Genomic DNA, 23,232 nt, shown 5'->3' with positions numbered 1-23,232 from the left:
TTTGCTCAGCATGGCAGCGAGATACAGCGTATTCTACACAACCTGACCTCTGTGGCAAGTCCTCAGGGATTGTATGTTTAACTTCCTTAAATAGTTTCCTATGGGCCTTTCTTCCTATAACGTAACTTCCCTCACTGTCTTGATTTATGTGTATTGCCTGTCTCAGTCACAGAGCAGGTATAAAATGGTGAAGTCAGAGGTTAAAAATCATTAGCAAAGCCTTTGGCTGTGAACTGAGTTTGATAATGTGTGTTTTCATTAAGTTTATTTGAGAGTGGATGTTCAGTAGATATCCCGAAAGGGATTTGATTGGCAACTGCAACTAGGACCTGACCTATCCTAAGTCAAACTACTTCATATGTGGCTTCTTAATGTTTATTGAGGACTTGCAATGAGTCATTTTAGTTATGGCTTGTGTGTAAAGATAATAGTAAAGATGACAGTTGGACAGCTCATTGAGGACCAGCCTTCCCTTTCAGAAAGATCTTTGGAAGGAAAGGGCCAAAAATATTAAGAGTACTTGTCATATGTAGAGGAGATTATAGCTGACTTAAAAAATAGTCTCCTTTTATTTTCCCCTATTTTACAAATCTTATTCAATGAATATGTTTTTATTATTAGAAAAAATTAACTCTTTGAAGTATGCCTCAAAGCTGTTTTTTTTTTAACATTCTACAAGCAAATTTTTTTTAATGTCATAATTGTCTTTGACAACCGGAATGCTTATACATGATTGATCAGTTATTTAAGCATAATTCCAAATGCTCTTATATTGCAACCACTTCTCTATAAATAGTTTTTACTCATAGACATCTGTTTTAGAGATATTTTGGAAAAGAGCTTCCAAAGACATTATACCTAACCGAACGGAATATGTTATTTCATAATGTGTTTTCTGAATTTCTGATCTCATTTGGACCTCCTCTCCACCCAGACAGGTGGGAGGGCAGCCAGGATTCTACCTAAAGGGTAGGACATAGGGTCCTGGGGTTCAATGACTCAGTGAGTGCCCCCACCCACCCCAGCAATGAGGGAAGAGTCAGGATGGCTATGAGCTAGAGAATTCCAGGAACTTTGTTGAAAGTTTTCTCTTTTATGGATAATCTTAACTTTAAATCAAATCTCTTCTATTTCCCATACTCGATTTTTCTGTCCTAACAAATACAAGTACATTTGCAAGACATTCTATAAACGCTCAGTGACAGTGCTACTGTCTATGTTTCTCCCTCTCCACCCCAAGACTGTCATATTGGCAGGGAAAAGTCTCTACTGAGCTAAACTCCATGGGAACACTCAGTCAAGGTTTTCAGTGTTGAGACCAAACAACTCAGCAGAACTTTAGACTCAGCTTAAAGGAGAGTCCGGGGGACAGGAGTGTCCACAATATATTGCATATTCAGTGTGGTGTTTCAGTGAATCAGGCCATTTCTCTTAGAACCTATAAATCCTTGGGTAAAATATTCCTCTAAGAAGGGGAAATCATACTTAATAATTTTATGGGGGCAGATGTCAAATCTGAGACAGTCCCCACCGGTGCATTTAGAAATACTCGAGCAGCCTCCTTGTCTGTCTTTCCTTGGGGAGGCCTCTGTCTGAACCCACACCTCGTGGTAAACTGCAGAACTGGGAGAGAAATAAGCAGGGTAATGCAAGTTTGGCATGGTACCCAAAACCTCGTCTACCACATAATTAAAGGAGAAAATACCCACACAGACAAGCCAGCTCCAAAGTGAAAGGCCTGATATGTTTTTCCTGAGCATCGCTGTATTTTTAGTTGTGGTTCAAGGGACAATTTGCGTGAATGATGGTTGTTTTCATTGCTAATGTGTCTCTTTCTCCTGGCAGCCTGAGAATATCCTGTGTGTGAACCGGGATACTAAGCAAATAAAAATTATTGATTTTGGATTGGCCAGAAGGTATGTCTCTTTGAATATATATAGGTGTCTGAATGGAGTTAGGGAGCATACATCTAATAGACATGCCCCTTGGTTTCATACTCTCATTTACATTTAAGTTAATAGAATGTTTCAGCTTGACCTCACTAATTTGGGAATTTGCCTGTGTAGAAATTTCTACAGTGCATGCAAGAAAAATAAGAAAAAATTAAAACTTAATACAATAAAGTTATTAAATTTGAAAACATTAATTTTAGAATTTGTAAGAGTTTGTCTTAGTCTTTTATATTTGTTCTATTGGTAAGGAGATTTACTTTAAAAAATTAATATGGTAAACAGGATTACAAAGAGTTCTGGTGCACTTAAGATTCTTAAGGGAACAAAGAATTTACATGGATTTCATCACATTAACATCAAATATAAAATAGATGTAAATTATTGCATTTCATTTATTCACCAATAGATTTATTCATCTACATGTCAAGAGTCATATAAGTTTTTCTTTTGTCATATTCTATAACTCAAGAGCTCTAATTACTCTGAGTGGCTTTTCTTATAACCATTTCAGGTTATTAAGGTTTCACTGTGCGAATTGTGACTTAAACCTCTCAGAACCAGTTCACAAGTTTTTGACACTACGTGATTTCCTTTAAAGTCTATTTATTCTAAATTTTCTGCATGGCTGAAACTATTTTATTTTAGAGACTGCATCTTTTCAATTTCCATGATCTTTGACTGACACTCTCCATCCCTCCATTTACCTCCTCAATTTCAGATACAAACCCAGAGAAAAGCTGAAGGTGAACTTTGGAACCCCAGAATTTCTGGCCCCTGAAGTTGTGAACTATGATTTTGTTTCCTTTCCCACTGACATGTGGAGCGTGGGGGTCATTGCCTATATGCTGTAAGCAGGTCTCTAATCCGTCTGACACTTATTCTCAATCGCCATGCATATTCTGTGAGGTTTTGCTATTTTGAATAAAAGTTCTAATTCAGATTTTTTTTAGAAAATTAAATTTAACAGGGTGACATTGGTCAACAAGAGTACATAGATTTTGGACAAACAACTCCACATCATTAGGTCTTTAAAAATAAGTAACACTGAACCATATCCAGTTACCTTCTAGGCTCTGTTGAATCCTGTGGGTAAAAGGGGTAAATTCTTTCCCTGTACATCATCTGAGAAAGTCGATGTGTGTCTTCTTCATTGAACACTTTAACTCCTAGGACACCACCCAATGCCTTAAAAATAATTAAGAAAACAAAACAAAACAAAACAACCCTTGTGTCCTAATCTTCTAAATGATGAATGCTGGCCTTCCTTTCAAGAGGCCACAGTCCTGGTGTTTGCCATATGCATGTATGACAGGCTTTCTCAGCTGTAAATGCTTTAGGAGGAAGTCGTGCTGACCTGTGAGATGCACATTTAGGTACAGCTGCCGCTGGGATTGCTGTACTTCTTTAATAGGCATGGGGATGGGGGAGGCAAGCCTCCTTTTCATTGCAAAATATATTATAAAAGTTTTTTGAGTTTTAAATGACAGAACCAAAAATAAAAAAAGCAGCCTTTCTGTAAAGGGTTTGAAGCTGTTTTAAAAAATAGTCACTCTGCATCCTGTGTCTTGTAGGCTTAGTGGTTTGTCCCCCTTCCTGGGAGACAACGATGCTGAGACACTGAACAACATCCTGGCCTGCAGGTGGGACTTGGAGGAGGAAGAATTTCAAAATATCTCGGAGGAGGCCAAGGAGTTCATCTCCAAGCTTCTAATTAAGGAGAAGAGGTAACCCAAGTTCATTCTGGGCTCTGGAAGAAGCTGGGATAATAGAGGAGCAGTACACCACCAGGGTTTTATTAGAGTTCGCAGCAGATGACTACTACTGAACCCCTGAGTAAAATCTCTGCTGCCTGCGCAAAGCTGTAAAATAGGAAGAGTGTGATGCTCTTGACCCAGTTTACTGACCTATGGGACTGCTTTAGTCAGGAGGCTTGAATGGAACTGCAAATGCTTTCCCTTTTTGCCTTTTGCAGTGAGGCTCTAGCAATTTGGAATGCTTGCTGGGCCTCAGTAGAATCATCCTCAACATGAAGGGTTTGTGATTACTTATTTTCATGATACTTTTCACATCTACAAAGCATGTGTACAGCTCTGTGTAGCTGAATGTTTCATTTGGGAACCACAAGGGGCCAGACTATGCCAGGTGCTTTATAGATATTATCTCTTTCAACCCCCACCCAACTGCATAAGGTGGAAATTATTGTTATTATTTTATGGATATGAGTCTCAGTAGTTTGCCCAAGATTATATGCCTAGTAAATGGCAGGACTTACAATCAAACACAAGCCTACCTTCCCCCAAGGCCATGCACTTAACTATTACATGTCACATGACCTTCTATTTCCTGTCATGCTAATACAACATGTATTTAAAATTTGATGGCTAAAGAAGAGTGGGCTTGCATTTCAGAAGTACGGACAGGGGAGGATATGGCTGTTAACCTGGAAGATGCACTGTTTTCAATGGTTTTTGTACCTTAAACATATTATAGTAGGTTGTTTTTAAGATACTAACTCTATCAAATTTTTAGTAGTTAAGAAATATACATTTACTGAGAACTTATTTAGAGATACAGTCAGTAGTCACTTAATGTCATCCTTAGGTTCTTGGAAACTTGCCTTTAAGTGAAACGACATATAATTAAACCAGTTTTACAATATGTAAATGGATATAAACAAGAGTTAAGTTCCTATGGCATATTGTTGGTCACAAAAGCATCAACACACTTCTAAGGAATGACTGAACACAGCAAAAATAAAAGTAATATATACATACATTAAGAAAAGTGAATTAAAAACAAAGTAGTGATTTTTCACCCCACTTATTCTAGTTCAGGATCGTAAGTGGCTGGAGCCTATCCAGCAGCTCAGGGCACAGGCAGGACCCACTCCGAACAGGACAGCCTTGCGTTGCGGTGTGTATCACAGCCCCGCAACACACACTGAGGCTGGGACAGCACAGACACACCAATTCATGCACATGCACAGCTCTGGGATGTGGGAGGGGACCAAGTCCCCAGAGGACACCTCTGGGGGAGATGTCGGGAGAGAGTGAATATACTTCATAGACCATGGCCCTGGCTGAAAGAAATGGTTTTCTCATCAGTGTTATAAGGAAATGACACCAAACAAGGTGACATTATTCAAGGACCTGCAGTATATTTTTATGTGTTACTTGATTTAGTCACCTGAGTACCCTGAGGTGTGTGGACGTTATCACCGCTGCTTCACAGGCTGAGAGCAGTGAAGCAGCCTCACAGGTCTTTGGTGGCATCAGATCCAGGCCTGCTGAACATCCGCTCCACATCCTGCCCACGCCCTTAGTCTGAAAGCTTCATTAATGCCTATGGAGTAACAGACACGCATTTGGATGGAGTGACAACTGGCTAAGTGTTCAAGTTAACACTAGGTGAAACTAAAGCAACTGTCAAATATCACTATTACAGAATATAAAATACTCTTTATCAGTACTTACATAAACTTTCTACCTATGTCTCTATTTAACTCTGCAGTGCTGCTTGATGAGAAAGTTAGTCATACATATTATTCAACAGTTTTAATACATAAATGGCTTTTGCAATCATCAAGAACCATAGTAGCATTTTGTTCTTACAGTAGTAAACATGCATTTATCTTTGACTAATAGAAGTTCAATTCATGAAGCTTAGACATTACATCAAGAGTTTGTACTTATGGTATATTTGAAAGTAGATGTTCCATTACTGACCAGAATTTTGAATTCTTTGTCCTGCTTTGTCTTACTCATGTTGTTACCCTGGTTGAATTAGGTGGTAACCTTCACAACACTGATAACAATCCCAGAGGAGTCAAAATTTGACTGTGAATTGAATACTGGGCATCTGGTCTCCTGAGTAAATGGCAGGACTTACAATCAAACAAACCAAGGCAGTGTCCAGAGCTGAGGATGAGTGGCAGATGCAGGCCTCCTTCAGTGTGTTCACACTAATAACCTTCTGAAATTTTCTTTAGTTGGCGAATAAGTGCAAGTGAAGCTCTCAAGCACCCTTGGTTGTCAGACCACAAGCTCCATGCCAGACTCAGAACACAGGTAACCAGGGCTTTTTGTATTTCTTCTTCTAGTTGGGCTCAGCCTTTTGATGATCAGATGCTAAAAGCATTTTAACCTTAAGAAAGGTTCTTTCCAACTCCTTTTCTCACAGTCTTCAAGTCTCATGCTAGTGTTAATTTGCTTAAAATGTTTTTGTTGAACAGTTTGTGTTTTAAAATATAGATGTTAATTATGTTATTGTTTATTATCAAACCACTGTATCCATTATAAACTATACTATTCATTCATACTTAAACAAACAAACATACATATAGCTTAGGTTATATAAACATATAAAGTTTAGGAAACTATATGCTAATGTACATTATACCTCCTTAAAACAGGACTCAGAATTCTAATTTTGATGCTTACCTGTTTTAGTCTGCTCTAGCCATCAGAAACTATGATACTCAGCTTGATGCAGATATTCATATAAGTATATGTGAAGGATATGATTACCAGAGACTAAATAAAGATGCCCAAAGAATTTGTTGAGGATGGTTAAACCCACATTCTGCAATGACTTCTCATAATAAATTCTCTACCTGTTCTCATTGCCTTAATTACCATTTTTATACCAATTCCCCCATCTGTCCCTTCAGCACAGATTTCTTTCCTAAACCTCAGGTATATATATTCACCTGTGTACATGTACTGAACATTTCCACTTGGAGTGTCTTCTAAACAGAACTCATCTCCCCACCTCACCTCATCCTCAGCCATCCTTTCAGAATGACCCCTACTCAGTGGTCCAAATCAGACCCCAGGACATCTCCCCCCCCTTTCTCTCTCAATCCCCTCATCTCATGTTTAAGTTTTGTACATCATTTCCCCTGAGCACTTCTGGATTCTGTCTGTCCTCTCTATTGCCATGGTGATCCTGGTTCAGGATACCCCTCACCTGAAATGACCACAACAGCCTCCTCTAGACCATCTCCATCCAAATCACTGTGGTTTATACAAACGGCACAGAAGCAGATGTGTAACATTTAAGTAACTTTCCTAAACATTTAGAATGTTCAGCTGGGCAAGAACACATTCAAAGGCAATAGCAATCCATGCCTTCATGTTCACTGAGGGCATGTCTGACAGGAGCGTTGGTTAGGACCCTCCACCACGCCCCAGAGTGACAAGCGTTTGACTCACTGTCATTTCGTCCATTCCTGCTCCTCCTCCGCCCCATCCCCTGGGGCTGTGACGTGGAGCTCTACCACTGACCAGCCAACCTTGGAATGACTATGTTTCAGGACTCATTTCTTCCACATTGAGTTTTTTATTGAAATTAACTTTGCTTCTAAATTCAGCATCAGGACTAAATTTTATTTGTGTCTGAATATATCTTTCTTTGATAATTGGTACTGATGTCAAGTAAAAATAGACTTATAACCTAGTCAGTACCTTATCCAGATGACATAAACTGCTTATTAGGGTTACCAATGTATTTTAGGCCAATTTTCCACCAATCTATTTTTATCTAAATATATTGTGACATAGCAGGAAAATATGGAAACCACAGCAGATAATTAATGACATTATACAGCTTAGAAAGTGTTCGAAAATATTTTTAAAACCATGTAACAACAACAACAACAACAAAAATCACCTTTTTGTTATTCGATCTAACTGCTGGTACTTAAAGTAAATATTTCAAGAAAGGCGAGGATTTAAAAAAAAAATCCATTGTATAAATCTAGTTAGTTATGAAAATTAGAATTATATGGCATTGTTGTGGGTACTGTTCTAACTTCTATACAAATGTTAATTTATTTAATCCTCATAGCAGTCCTCTGAAATAGTCACTGTTATTATCCTCAGTGTGTAGATGAGGAAACTGAGGACAGGGATTAAATGCTTGGACGGGATCCTACAAGGAGCGGGTGACAGAACCAGAGCCCCAGTGCAGGCGGGCGCCCTGGGGTCCAGGCAGAGTCCCCACTCTGCTATTCTGCTGGGTAATGGGCTATTGGGTGAGGGGGCCTCATGATGTTTCCAGAGCGATTCAGGTACTGTAAAGTTTTGGTATTATTAAAAGCCAATATTCAAGCTTAATGTCTTTTATTTTCCAATAAAATACTGAGACTAAGTTTTTCCAGAAGAGAGAGATGGGAAGCATCAATTAATAGCTGTGGTACCTTAGTTGTTCATTGATTGCTTTCTCATATGTGCCTTGACTGGGGGACTCCAGCTGAGCCAATGACCCCTTGCTTAAGCCCAGTGACCTTGGGTTCAAGCCAGCGACCATGGGGTCATGTCTATGATCCCACACCCAAGCAGGCAACCCTGTGCTCAAGCTGGTGAGCCGATGCTCAAGCCAGCGACCTTGGGGTTTTGAACTTGAGTCTTCAGCACCCAGGCCAATGCTCTATCAACTGCACCTCTGCCAGGTCAGGGTGCTATTTAAATCTTAATTCTATTTTTAAAACCCAATTATAAACTTTTATTTATCTGTTTAAATTGTTTCATGCTTAAAAGCACTTACCACTCAGCATGTTTCTATTCAGTCACTAAATTAAAAAATATATATATATTTTAAAGTTAAGGTCATGAAGGTTTTTGCCTTCTGTACGAGGCCCAAGATGGCATGCAATGGTTCTCAACTTTTCTTGTGACCCCAACTGTCCATATATAACCCCTCCAACAGAAACAGATTTTAGTTGGGCTGGAATAAAGCATCCCCATCTGTTAGAACCCAGTGAGCACCTACCACAGACAATGCCGAAGGAAGGAAAACTGAACAAATAAGACCTGGTTTCTTTTCTCCCCTAGCTAATAAGCCTTCTGCCTTCCATTTCCATTTCCAGTGCTACTCCCTTGGCTTATGACCTTCTTTCAGTTTATTGAGAACTAATAACTCATGAGCTAATGTTCAGCTTCCATTGAGTCATTTCTCTAGTTGACCAATCAAAATTTCTTTTAATTACAAATTCTGATCATATTACAAATGTTGCCCACTGTCCACACCAGACACAGCCCGCAGTCCAGCCTGGGCTACCAATACGTCATGATCTCGGGGTTTTAGTCTTGTCCCCATGACTTCTTCCAGATCAGACCAAATCATGATGACTGTCTAAAGCCTCTTTCAAATGCCACCTCCTTTAAGATGGTTCTTCTCAATCTTCAAACGGGAGGTGCTTTCTCTGTCTTCTTTAAACCTCTCTTGTGGCACTTTGTAAGATTTGAAAACTTTTGGAAGAAACTGTTTCTGTGTCTGACTTGTCTTTGTAGTCATGGCAGCCCAGCTTCAGTCTGGACACTTCTGCCTTGTCTAAGTGAATGTATATTGAAGGAAGTTTTGACAAAACACTCACGTGTGTGTAAAGTACTTTTCCCCACCGAGAAGGAAGGAAGGGGGCTCGGAGCCACAAAGTGTGGAATAACAAAAGGCTTTATTGAGTACAGAGCGCATCCAGCCCGGCAATGTTCCCTGGCCCCGAGGAAAGATGGAGGCCAGGGAAGTTGCGAGGATTAAACCGCGTGGGAGATATTTAAAGGGTCCCTCTAGGGAAGTCGAGCTAATATGATGTGGTGAAATCTCACTGGCTGGCAGACGGTCGCTTTTTTCCAAAGGGTTCCTGCGAAGCTTCTTTTGGCGCGCTTGGTTGTGGGTGGTCCTAGCCAAAGTTCACGGGCCTGGGTTCCCCACATGACCATCCCCCATTATCCACCGACCTTACATTCTGACCTTTTGTGTTAAATAGAAAAAGGGGCACCATTTATTCGTTTGGCTACTTCCTGCTGAATAGGGGCATCGTAGGGAGGGAAAGATTGGAAGGTGGTGGCTTGGAGGGGTGTCAGGAGGAACATCTGTGTGGCTGTGAGTTGAGAAACTTTGAGGATGTGGTCCTGTAAGGATTAAAAAAAAAGAGGAGTAATAGGGGAATTTGCAGGTCCAGCTTTTTGGTGAGCTGGAGATGGATGGAGTCCAGTGGTTCCAACTGCCAGTGGTCCTGTAAGGAGGCAAGCTTGAGGCAAAACTGCATGTCAGGAGTGCCGTATAAAGGGGAAGAGAAGGAGTCCTATCCATTCCCATAACCGAGACCTGTGAGGGAACTAGAGGTCCAGAGTGTGATGGCAAAACAGAGAAGGCAGCCCCCGTGTCCACAAGAAATGAGATGGACTTACCCACTTGTGGCAGCATACCCTGGGTTCTCCAAGTCCAGGCCGTGTCCTAGGAGTTCGAACAATGCACTCACCTGGCTGGATTGGCCTTCCCATTTGGGAGGCTTGTCCTCCACGTAGAGGCGCTGAGGAAAAGCCTGTTGCCCAAAGGAGTAATCACTCCGCCAGTGACTGGGCTGCTTGCAGTCAGGGCAGGGCTTAGTGGGCAGCCTCGGGCAGGGGCCCTGCTGGGACCAGTCGTCCTGCTTGCCACACTTAAGGCAAGCTGCTGGTGGTTCTGCTGGTCTCAGGGCTGCCACAAGAGTCAGGGTTTAGAGTGTTACCTTCTGCTGCATGCAGGCCTGGCGAACAGCCTTGGCCTGTTTCTACTAGTTGGGACTGTTAAAAACTTTAAATGTCGTGTTTACAGGTCCCGGATAGGGGTTTGGGGGTTGAGAATAAAAGGAGGAGGGGGGCTCGTGTGGAGCCCGGCACCCAGATCCTTCAGGAAATGCTGGAGCCAAAGGCAGGACAGGGCCAGAACTTCCTGCAAGAAAATTGGGGTTGGACATCCTGAAAACCGGTGTAAGAGTCAATGCCAGGCTGAGAATGGCCTGACAGAGGAGGGGTTTAAGAACACAGTGAAGGGAGGGGCCCCTGGCCAGCAGGGGAGGAAAAAGAGATGGTAGTGATGAATAAGAAACAGGATTTTGTGAAGGGAGGGGAGGGGGCTCTCAGAGGGAAGAGACCCAAGCACAAAAGAGGTCCGCAGAGGGACCAGAGAAAAGTCCCGAGAAAAGGGTGCCCCTGGGGGTCAGACAGGAAGGAGAGAGGGTTGGGAGTCCATGGAGAAGGAAAGATTAAGAGTGGAGGTTTTAGGTGAGGTTTCTCTGGCCAGAAAAAGGCCTGCGTGGTGGAACAGGCGGCACAGAGATTAAGGATGGGTGCACAAATAATTAGAAGCTGTGAATGTAAGAGATCTCCAATCAGTTCCCAGCTTTTTTGGTGATAGTTAAATTGGTGAGGGGGTTAAAACTGAAAGTCCCTTCAGGTGGCTAATTTAGTGGGTTCTGTGGCCTGGCCACAGCAGAGAAGAACAGTTTCTTCTTCTTTAGGGAGGGAAATTCCTGTGCCCCAACAGCCACCCTCAGTCCTCGGAGTGGTCAGATTTGAGTATTAGTGTCCTAAAACTCAAGGTCCAGCCACAGATGGTAAAGGTAAAGTGGATGTGCTCCGGACGTCTCCACAAGCAACAAGCACACACTCACTTGGAATGAAAAAGACTTCCCTGACATAGCTATGGTTTCGGACAGGGAGTCTCGGACGAAAGAACTCAAAGGTGGCTGGAGGCAGGAGACTTACCGCACTGTGCGCCAAAGTGGGTGGAAGGTTGGAGATCCTGGTTCTTTCTCGGAGGGGATGAGGAAGAGGAGCGGTCCTTGTGGACTTCAACTCCTCCCGGGTTTTTGGCACCAAAATGTAAGGTATTTTTCCCTGCTGAGAAGGAAGGAAGGGGGCTCGGAGCCATAAAGTGTGGAATAACAAAAGGCTTTATTGAGTACAGAGCGCATCCAGCCCGGCAATGTTCCCTGGCCCCGAAGAAAGAAAGATGGAGGCCAGGGAAGTTGCGAGGATTAAACCGCGTGGGAGATATTTAAAGGGTCCCTCTAGGGAAGTCGAGCTAATATGATGTGGTGAAATCTCACTGGCTGGCAGACGGTCGCTTTTTTCCAAAGGGTTCCTGTGAAGCTTCTTTTGGTGCGCTTGGTTGTGGGTGGTCCTAGCCAAAGTTCACGGGCCTGGGTTCCCCACATGACCATCCCCCATTATCCACCGACCTTACAGTGTGAACTTTAAGTGTCGTTAGGTACTGAGCTCTTTGTCCCTGACTTTGAGGGCAGGGTAGTGACTACAGGAGCACTGGAGGAGAGTTGGGGGATGTATGTGAGCTGGACTCCTAATGCGAGTCATCATGTCTGTCAGAGGATCATTAGCAATTAGGCTTCAATAAATTATCTTGAAGAGAATTTTCTACTCAGTAGCAAGTTATTGACTTTGGTGCTTTCCTAAGTCAGAAACTGATGAAGAAAGTTCTAATCCTTCCCAAAATGTCTCCTGGTTTTCCTAGAAGAACTGCTGTTCTGATGCTCAGGACCTGTGACTGAGTTGGCTACAGAAGGTGCCTGCCTGAAAGGTTGGTCTCGGGTCTTTTCCTGAAGGGGTGTTTATGAGAAACTAAAGAGAAATTAATGCTTGCTGTGCTACCTGGGGGGCAGGACGGTGTTTTGGCTGAGGTGGGGTGGGGGCCAAGTCAGACTGCAGAGTTTGTAACCTGGCTGCCTTTTCTAGCAGATAAACCTCCGTCTCCTGGTTGGGGGTTGAGGGTAGTCTTCCAAAGCTTTTGCGTGGTTCTGGTGAGATAATACAAATGGAGCCCTGAGACCAGGGCCTGGTGCATAGTTGGTGCTCAGTAGATACCATTAACTGAACAGAAACTGAATCTGGCAGTCCTTGTAACAACTGCATTAGATCAGAGGAAGTAATCTCTTTCTTTGCATAGATAGGTAAAGCAAGCTTCAAAGACTCAAAGACTAAATAATTCACCAAAGGCATCCTGCTAGTCAATGAGAGAGTATAATCCTCTTCCCAGTGGTCTCTGAATCTAAAAACCCACATTTTGTTTCTCTCCTGAGCTGCCTCCTGGTCTTGGTTCAAGTGTCAACACCAAGTACTCTACCCTGCTTAGAATTTTGTTGGAATTCTTAAGAGACATGAATATCTTCTATCACATCAGTAAGCTAGCCCAATTTATCACCTAAAGGAGAAGTCAAGGAAAATGTACTTATTACAGAAGACTTTTAAAATCCCAATATTTATGTCCTTTCTGCGGGGCCATTTACCCTCTAGCAAGTCAGCTTCCTAATCTTAGGCAGTAGGTCCATTGCCTTTCTGCAACTCAATTTTAACAACTATGTAGGACTTAAAATGTGTGAACCTGCATTGTTGCTGCCCTTCGATTTTAATCTTTTATTCTGTAATTGAATGAGGCCACCCTTGGGGTTTACAGCAATTAACAAATCACAGGAGTGTGCAGAAGGCGGCCTGGGCTTGGCCACTGGACTGGACACTGGCTCAGATGTGGCCTGGGGGTGGGAACTCGGGGGCCATGACCAGACTCACAGGTGTCTCTAGAGTTTTGGGACCCAGCATCTCCATGAGCTCCGAAGTGGCCGAGGGTCTGCCCAGCTCCTCTGGGGCCTCAGCAACTGCTCCAGTCCAAAGAGACCTATTGAGACTTAATCTTTTATTCTGGTTTGTATTTTTTTTTTTTGGTCTTGAGGTTTTTGTTTGTCTATTTGATTGTGTATATTCTTGTAAGCTGCCTTGAATCTTTCATAGAATAAGATTGGGTAGAAATAAATCAATAAGTCATAATAAAAATCACGTTTGGCCTTTGGTGTAAGGGTCACTTACTTATGAGTCAATCATTTATCTAGAAATCTATGAAAGGTCAGCAGGAAGGTTTGTGCTTTTAACTCACAAAGACCATTCTTGCTTTTCACAAATAGCAAGGACATTAAAGTTGTGGGAAGAGTAGGAGGTAGTTTGTGTGTTGTCACAAAGGCCTCTCCGTGCTGCTAGGCCCGGTTGCAGTACTTACATTGGTGCCATTGGCCCTGGACCCTCACTAGGAGGTGTGAGCACCAGAGACCACTGGCAGTGTACCTGTGTTGTTCCTTCTGCCTCCTCCTCCACACCTTCCTCAGAACTACTATAGTTTTGTCCCCAACTGCCACAGACCTGAGGGTTTGGCACAAACTACCTTCCCGCCAAAGTCACTTTTGAGGCCTGGTGGGAATGAATTCACTGGGTGACAGGAGGTTGCATTGCAAGGCAAGCCTGTGACCAAGGTCTGACTGGGGAAGATGGGAGGAAATGGCAGGCGAGAGGTGGTCAAGTCCTTTGCCTGAGTTGGCACTTTGAATCCAATGCCGTGGAAGACAGCAGCAGCCCAAGCAGTGAAAGTTATAAGAAACACGAAGTGTTTGAGCTGCTCATGCTGGCAGCGTTAGGCAGTGCCATCTTTGTAGGAGCAGCTTGGTGAGACCGCTTTCAGACCTTGGTCATGCCTGCCTCCTGACAGTCACTGGGGCTGGCTGCCTTCCTCCCCTGGGTCCCTCAGGTCCAGCTGGCCACCGAACTTCACCTTGGTCCCACCACACGCAGGTGGGAGAACTGTTCAGGTCCACGCAATGTGGATGCATCCTAGTTTAATTCTTACTTTATTTTCCAAATTAAAACATAAACTTGAGATATTAACTCTGAGGGGAACCTCATTTTTTTTTAATAGATCATTCTTCATAATATTTCCTGCCAGGCTAAGATGAGGTTTTTGGCAAGATATATTATGAGTAAAAACTAACTTTGAGATAATATTGATTTTAGAAATCTGGTGGTTGAAAATTATTTCTGTGGAAAAAGCATGACTTCTAGGCCCTGTGAATAAGGCATAATCCACAATGTAAATTGTGGATATAGATCTCCTGCAATTTGTTAGAAGTTTTCTGATGCATTGAGGAAATAGTCTAAAAATCTCTGTAAACACAGTGACATTTTGCTTCATGTAACCTGTGAGACACACATTTAGGGCATCTCCTTGGAACCCAGGAATGATGTCAGGCAGAAATGGTGTGTGGTCCCTGGGTCTGATGTGATCCTAAAGCCGACGGGAGTGTCCCCACTCCTGGCCTGCAGTTTCCCTTCGATGCCGGGGCAAGCTGACAGCGTGGACGGGTGGCCACAGCTCTGGGAGCGGGCTGTGTTTCAGAGGGAACAAAGAGGCCTTGTCCTTCAAAATGGCAAACAGTACTAAAATATCTTGCATAAACTGAAAAAAGAAGAAAAATACCCCAATTCTACTTTGGTAAGCATTTAGAATCCTTCAAGGGGTTTCTTTTTCTCACTCACACACACACATACATTATAAAAAAATCATGTGTGGTTTTCCTAAGGGCACAACCAACTAATTACAATTTTAAAAGCCCTGTTGAATTAACAAGAGTCATATTTTGTTTGCTTTACAGGAAAACTGCTGGGGTTGCTGCTGCTTTCAGATTTTTTTGTAAAAATCAGCAGTTCTGGTGCCATGACCCCGATGATGACTGTGACCTTGGGGAAACCGGGTTGCCACACTTGAACTCTGAGCACCCCATCCCAGGGGGACTTTGTGCTTTGGTCCCGGGGGCACAGGCCCTCCTCACACCCCTCCTCACTTCCTCACACTCCACAGTAGTGGAAGGAAAAATATTTTCCTGCCATCTTGAGTTTTTAATTTTTAATTTTTATTTCTTGATTTTAGTCACAGGACAAGGGGTGCATTATTTCAGTTATTTCTTGGTTTACTAGCACAATCATACTGGAGATTTATTTAAAACCTGGAGGATGCATTCAGAGGGATAAAACTGCTTCCAGCCATTAAACCATGCCTTTCAAAGGGGTGATCAAATCTCCAGAAAAACATTTGAAGTCTGCTGTACTCTTGACACATAGTTTTCAGACTTTATTATTTGGATTTGGTTTGAAATCAGGCAAATCCAATTGATAAATAATTTGCTTTCTTTGAGTTCCATCAATGAAAGCAAATTCTATCTTCCATTTATACATTTTCATAATGCATTCCCCACTTTTTTTCTGACTGAACATTTACCCATGTGAAACACACTGGTTTTGAGAGGTGGTGCAAGAGACATCTGTTTATGATTGGTTTTTAAAAACCTGTGCAGTGACGAGAGCTTTGCTCAAGCTGCATTTGTCAACGAGAAAAGATATGCCCCATGCATTTTGCAGGACAGTGCTGGGCTTGCAATGCTGAAGTGATGTGGGAAATGGTCCCTGAGCACTCACACAGTTTTGAAGCCTCAGGATCTCACCTGTGCTGAGTCTCACGGGGCTCAGTGGTCATGAAGAAAGAGTGTTCTGAAGCCAGAGTTGAGGGGCATTCCTCTGCTCACTTTTTGGGCACAGAATGATGTCTGGTTGGAAGCTCTTCTTGTTTCTGAGCCCCTGCACCATTTCATTACAGATATTTGATGAGGGAAACGAATCCTCCTGCATGTATGGGGCACAGAAAGGCCCAGGGACTATCAGGAATGGAGCATGGTGTGGTTTCAGTATGAGTAAGAGCAACGCAAAGCCACCCTTGCCTCCGGTTATGCAGCCAGCACCACGCGGGCTGTGCAGCCGCTTACACTTCCCTCACACTTTCCATTTCCAAGTAACTGCTCTGTTGAGGCCAGCAAACAGAATGTCTTTATTTTTAATGTAAATTGTTCTAGGCTCTTGCTTGTCACTAAAGCAATGGCAGGAATAAGAAGACCTTGGTGGCCGTATTAGTTTTAACTTGTATTGGCGCTTTTCTGTTATTTCTCCTGTCCGCCTAGTGTGTCCTTGTAGCATGCCTGTGAGCAACCATCTCAACAGTATCCTTATTTTCACGTGTAAGGTAAAGAGAAAATAGAGGAAGCAGAAAATGCTTAATTTAGTTGAGGCTACATGCCAATTTAGTGGTCATGCTAGCTATAAAACTGACTCTTCTAGTTTTGGTGCTCACATTATGATGCATTTCTTTTTTTCCTTGGCCTATACATTTACCCAGGGTTGGTTTCTCCTGTTTCTATAATGTGACTATTCTTAAAATGTTTAATTTCGTTTTCTTAAAGAAAAAAAGTTCCTGTGACTGAAGTGTTATATTGCTGTGCTATCTTTAGCTGATGGTATTCATAGAGTCTGGAAAAATACAAGCCAGTAACACGCATTAATACTCAGACCACAGAGAGCTGGCATTTACTCAACTGCTAAATAAGACACAAGGGCTTGATTGGAAAGCCTGCGTGGAAGGTTTTCCTGTCCTGTGGTGTGCCTTCTCTCCTGGATAGAGCAGACATCTTTCTCATGATGTGCAGTTTGCATCCATCTCCCATTTTACCTCATGGTGACAAATAAACCTTCCCCACACCTCACTGTGCGTGGGAGAGCTTGGGCCACATTAAGGAATTATTTCTTTGCCAAATTAATCCACTGATGACCCTGCATTTAGTGGGTGTGATTTTTTTTCTTTTTTCAGAAAAGGTTTAGAAAGGAGACTCTACTTTGAAATAGGATCTTCTTTGAATGTGTAGTTAACTTTCCACATTTGGATGAGGAGGAGAGCTCAGGAGTAGTCTGCATTGCAGAGCTGATTATGACCATCGGGGTTAGGTAGAAGGGGAGAACTTCAGTCTCCTGTTCATCCTGTTGCCTTCCTTTGTGCCCATAGGTGGATGCTCTAACCAGGGCCCTAACTTGGTAGATGGCCACTCTGACAGGAAAGGAGGCTTCGCACAGTGGAGGAGTCAACCGGCTTGGGCCTGTAGAAGTTGGGTCTGGCTAGACTCGGTTTATTGCAATCGATTTTTCCAAGTAATCATTAGGATGTGAGAGCCTCCATTTCTCCTCCACCCTCTTAATGATGTTCTCTGGCTTTGCTCACTTGAATTAGGCAGTTGCCATTCCTTTAGTAAATGGAGGAAATGAAGCACTGATGTGGCACTTCCCACTGCCTAGAGAGAAATAACCCTCACAAACTATTAAGGAAAAAGCATGCCCATATTTGTAATTTATAAGATAGGAACACTTACCCAGACTCTGTTGCTATTTAAAAATCAGGGAGAAAGTGTTTGGGCCCCAATTTGTAGCACAAGAACCTCTGCCCTGGGTTCTCACCTAAACTACCGAGGGGCATAGGTTTCTAGGTTAAAACGGGGTGATTCTCATGTTTGTGGAGTACTATAGGTTTCTTTTTAGTTGTTTTTTTGTTGGACTTAATATTATTTTGTTTTCTTTCTTCAAAAAATGTAAGTTGGAATCCTGCCATTGTCATGGCATACTTTGATGTGAATGTGCTTTGAAAGATATGTGATATTTTCACCATGTTTGTGAAAGTTAATATAACACAAATTTTTTTCTTGTTTTAGAATCAAAATATGGATTTGATATTAGGGAAATGAGGCTCTTGTTATTTATTTCAGCCCTTCTTTGTTCGTCCTGTCCCACTACCTGACCGCAGCCCTAAAGCAGGAGGACCAGTGGACACACATGTGCTTGTTCAGTTGCCAATAGGTCAGTTGAGGAAGCCTCATCTGGAAAACTCATTTGTGAAAGTGTCATGACTGGGGGACCAAGGGCACCTCCCTGGTTGTGGTCGATACACTCAGTTCAATTTTCTGTGCCCTGGCCATCTGGTCAAGGTGCATCTCTGCTGTGTCTCAAGTCCCCCGGCCACAATGCTCCAGCTTTGCTTTGCTCTATTTTATTTTATTTCTTTCTCTTTTTCTTAAGTTAGAGTCAAAATGATACTTCCCTAAAAGATTTATTAGGATAAAAACCATATTTCCAACAGGCAAATTGCTTTGTGTCCTAAAGAAAACTCGATGCTGGACATATTAGATCAGTGGTTAGCAAACCAAGGCTCATAAGCCACGTGCAGCTCTTTGGCCCCTTAAGTGTGGCTCTTCCACAAAATACCACATGTGGGCACTCAGGTACGCGTGGGGTGTTGGTAGGTGAGGACTGGAGACGCGGCACAGGTGGGCGGTGGAATATGCAGCGCAGGGGAGGCGCACATGATTCATGCAGGAGTTGAGTGAGCCAGTCAGCAGTCTCACTGTGCAGTGGTTAGTACTAATCGGCTTCGCAAATTGCGGGCAGGTGACAAAAGTACCTAATTGAATCATAAAGTTACCTGTATTTTTCCAACCAGCTGCAAATCCTACAGGTATTTTTGTCATTAATTTAAGAATTGTAATTATTTTGTGTTGGTGGCTTTATTATTATAAAATAAAACATTTTTAGGTGCCCTGTCTGACATGGCTACAAAGAAGAAGTAAAGAAAAACGGAAGACGAAAACCATGAATTTAAAGTTGAATGGACCGAGACTTTTGCATTTATTTAAAACTTAAATGGCCTTCCTACCTGTCTTATTTGTCAGGAAAAATTGGCGCATAACAAGAAATCAAATTTGGAGAGACACTTTACAACTAAACACGTTTCATTTAGTACTAAATATCCTATCAGTGATGCAAGGAAGAAAGCAGTTGAGGAACTTCAAGAAAAATCAAGTTCTGTACAGTATTTAATTACTGAATGCAATCTTCCAACAATGTTAATATTGCAAGTTTTGTGGTTAGTCAAGAGATTGCTAAGAGAGGAAAACCATATACAGACGGTGAATACATAAAAAGTTGTTTTATAAATGCATCCGAAGAGCTATTTCGGGATTTTAAGAACGAAGCAGATATTCTAAAAAAATTAGAGTTACCATTGTTTGCTAAAACAGTGAAAGAACAGTCAAAATATGTTCGAATGTAACCAACCAGCAAGTCGAAGATCTTAAATTGGTTCCAACTTTATCGATAGCAGTTGACCAGTCTTGTGACATAAATGATACAGTGCAAGTTTCACTTTTTGTACGATTTATTTCATCTACAGGTCCTAAAGAAGAACTTTTAGGATTATTGCCACTCAAAGGTCAAACACGTGGAAAGGATATAACAAATGCTGTAATTGAGTGAATAGAAAAACATCATATTCCACTCAATAAAATTGTCTTAATTTCAACAGATGGGGCAAAAAGTATGACCAGTGTAAGAAAAGGGTTTGTTGCTATTTTGAAAGAAAAAATTAATCATGAGATACTTACATACCATTGCATCATTCATCAAGAAGCGCTTTGTGTGCAGACATTTCCAGAAAAAATTTGCAAAGTTATGGAATTGGTGATTAAGATGATCAACTCCGTTATATCTAAAGCTCTTAATCATCACCAATTTAAAGAATTTTTAGTTGAAATGGAGAGTGAGTATGCAGATCTTCTGCTGCATAACAAGGTACGTTGGTTATCAAGAGGAAACGTTTTGAAACGTTTTGCTTCCTTATTAAACAGAAATTAAAGCATTTCTCCTTGAGAAGGATGTTCATTATCCAGAACTCACAAATGATCAGTGGATCCAAAAAATTTATTTCATGGTAGATGTTACATCTCATCTAAATCAGCTTAATCATAAACTACAGGGGAAAGGAAACACAATTTTTTCGATATTAAAAAAGTTATTTTATTCGAAAACAAATTATCTTTTTTTGCTCAAGATTTTGAAAGAGAATTTTGACTCACTTTCCAAGCCTGTTGAAACATGGCCAAGAAAATAATTCTGATATTGACATTTGCTATTTCAAACAAACACTTTTAAATATGAGGGAAGCTTTTCTCACCAGGTTTCAGAAATTCAGAAACAGCCAAGTGACATTAGCCTTTGTTAAAAAACCTCTTAATGCTACTGTAACAGAATTAAATTTTTCTCCCTTTAATATTGACATTAGCAACTTTGAAATGCAATTTCTGGATTTAAAAACAAAGAATTATAGAGCTTGAAATTTGAACGTCTCTGTGCTGATATAGAGATATAGGAGAAAAACAAATGTGAACTTAGTGCACAGCACAAGTGGTCTGCTTTGAAAGACCTGGAGAAGGAAGATATGTTGATTTTTAACACCTGGAATAGTATTCCTAACTCAAATAATCAGCTGAAAAAACTAGCATTTGCTGTTCTTTCCTTATTCAGGTCTACATATTCATGCGAACACTCATTTTCAAGCATGAACCTTATCAAGAGTAAATTGAGAAGAACCACTGTCTTATTGATGAGAACCTGGAATCGTGCCTAAAATTAAAAACAACATACAAACCTGACTTACCCAAACTTTCCAAGGAGATGCAAGGCCATTGTTCACATTAGTGTTTGTCAGTCATTGTCATGATTTAATTTTATGGATACCTTACAATTTAATTTTATCAATAAATAATATCGTTATTAAGTATAATATCAAGTTTTATTCAATGTACTTATAGTTTAACTAAGACTTAAAACTTTAAGTAAAGTTTACTAAGTTAATTTTAGGGAGCATTGTGGAGTGAAAGAAGATGTAGTGTTGAAGACTGAGAAAAGTATGTTGAGATGGTTTGGACATATAGAGAGGATGAACAAAAGGAGACAGATGAAACAAGTACACAAGACAAGTGTGGATGGGAGAGTTGGAAGGGGTCAACCTCAGCGAACGTACCTCAATCACATTGAGGACGTTTTTAGCAAAGGCCAGTTTAGGAGTACCCTAATTAAGTTAATAACAATGTACCTACCTATATAGTTTAAGTTTAAAAAATTTGGCTCTCAAAAGGAATTCCAATCATTGTACTGTTGATATTTGGCTCTGTTGACTGAGTTTGCCGACCACTGTAGATGTTCAATTCCTAGATTAAGATTACTTCCTTTAGCCCTGGCCAGTTGGCTCAGTAGTAGAGTGTCGGCTTGGCGTGTAGATGTCCCAGGTTTGATTTCTGGTCAGGGCACACGGGAGAAGTGCCCATCTGCTCCCCCACCCCTCCCCCTCCTGCTTCTCTCTCTCCTCTCTCTCTTTCTTCTCTTTCCTTCCTGCAGCAATGGCTCATTTGGATTGAGTTGGCCCTGGTTCTGAGGATGGCTCCATGGTTTCTGCCTCACCTCAGGAGCTAAAAAATGGCCCTGGTTGCAATGGAGCAAGAGCCCCCTACTGGGCTTGCTGGGTGGATCCTGGTCAGGGCACATACAGGAGTCTGTCTCTGCCTCCCCTCCTCTCACTAAAAACAAAAACAAAACGATTACTTCCTTGCATAGCGCAAGTCTACTGTTACTCATACAAGAACTTCTGTATATATGTCTCCTAGTTCCATTTTAGTTGGATGTTGTTTTTTATAAGTGGTCTTTATATAAGCAGTTTCATCTTCCATAAAGGCTTATAACTCAGTTACTACTTATTCACAAAAAATTGGATACCTGAGTGTTCATATGTTGACTTACATGTGTTTTGTAGTTGTCTCAGCTGGTAGATGTCAGTAAGTCCTTTGGATGAGGTATATCTATAGATAATAAATAAAAATAGATTTATAATGGGACTGTGTATATCATACCTATTTTCTTTATTTCTGAATATCATTTCATTCTGCTGTATTTCATTGTCTTATAAAGATGTAGAACAGTCGTATATATGTCTTATGTGGAAGAATAAACATGGACCTTAGTTATCCTTTTGTTAATGAGCTATTTATTCAAAGAAGTGGTGTTGGCAAATGCAATACAAACAACTCTCTCCTTTACAACAAATTCTGACATGTTAAAGCCTGTGACATTAAGAACCTAAGATACTTTAAAAGAGCAATGTCACACTTATAAGAGCTCCAGAACCATCTGCAGGAATATGGGCTAGTCTCATGGGGGTAAACAACATTTCTATTTGAACACGATGTACCAGCACAAGTTTAGGGTTTTTTCCCCCCCACTATTGTTACAAAAGGGTTTATTGAGATATATGCAAAGTGTATAGTGTCAGAACAGCATTTAATAAATTATTAAGGCAGTTAGCAGCAATTTAATCCCTGAGTGAATATTCCTCAGACCCTATTTGCTTCAGAAAATCTCCTACTAAAACACTTCATGTGAAATGACTGCCCAGTCATCGGCTGCTGCACTGCTTTCTGAAGTCAGCGTCTTGGTTGGAAATGCTGCCGTGACCATTCAGCTCCAAGGCCTGCCTATGTATCTGAAGATGACCTCTAGGTTCATGATAACATTCACATTTTAGCCCGGCAGTGATTGGCTCTCTCAGTCAACCCCTTCAAAGTTCACCTGGCTATTTTTAGAGACTTCTAAAATCATCTTACACAAGTTTAGGAACCAGTGTGGCAGGGAGAGTGACCTCTTTTGGCAGGGCAGCAACTGCTGCTGCTCTATTGTACCCCAACAACAACTGGCCCAGCTCAGGGCACGCCTCCTGACTTCCTTCAAGAGGCCAGCCCTTGTACCAGGGATGTGGTATCTCCTGGAATCCCTGTCACACTAAGGCTATGTGCACAGAAGTGCAGAGAAGCTCACTCATTTGCCAACCTCATTTTCATGCTCAGAACGAAGAAAACTGGGTCATTTCAACTATTAAGATCTTCTTGTGAGCTAATACCAGTTTCCAGTAGGTAGAGATAAGTAAAGCAATA

At 41.6% G+C, this 23,232-nt stretch overlaps 1 protein-coding gene across 6 annotated transcripts in view; it reads left to right on the top strand.

Moving 5' to 3' along the window:
- MYLK4 (myosin light chain kinase family member 4) overlaps positions 1 to 23,232 on the top strand; it is a 147,466-nt gene that overhangs the window by 88,688 nt on the left and 35,546 nt on the right. For 4 of the 6 annotated variants that reach the window (XM_066376933.1, XM_066376929.1, XM_066376935.1 and 1 more), the window contains 5 exons: positions 1,846 to 1,916; positions 2,671 to 2,799; positions 3,524 to 3,676; positions 5,941 to 6,019; positions 12,246 to 12,311. In XM_066376933.1, the coding sequence (XP_066233030.1) occupies positions 1,846 to 1,916; positions 2,671 to 2,799; positions 3,524 to 3,676; positions 5,941 to 6,019; positions 12,246 to 12,278 (465 nt within the window). In that variant the 3' untranslated portion in view covers positions 12,279 to 12,311. Of the gene's footprint in view, positions 1 to 1,845; positions 1,917 to 2,670; positions 2,800 to 3,523; positions 3,677 to 5,940; positions 6,020 to 12,245; positions 12,312 to 15,201; positions 15,332 to 23,232 lie in introns of those variants that run through there. The other 2 variants (XM_066376930.1, XM_066376934.1) reach the window with 2 other exon arrangements.

This window comes from Saccopteryx leptura, chromosome 3 (assembly GCF_036850995.1).
Source record: "Saccopteryx leptura isolate mSacLep1 chromosome 3, mSacLep1_pri_phased_curated, whole genome shotgun sequence".
Lineage (NCBI taxonomy): Eukaryota > Metazoa > Chordata > Mammalia > Chiroptera > Emballonuridae > Saccopteryx > Saccopteryx leptura.
Note: the sequence above shows the minus strand (reverse complement) of the source record. Positions and strands in the feature narration are given on the sequence as shown.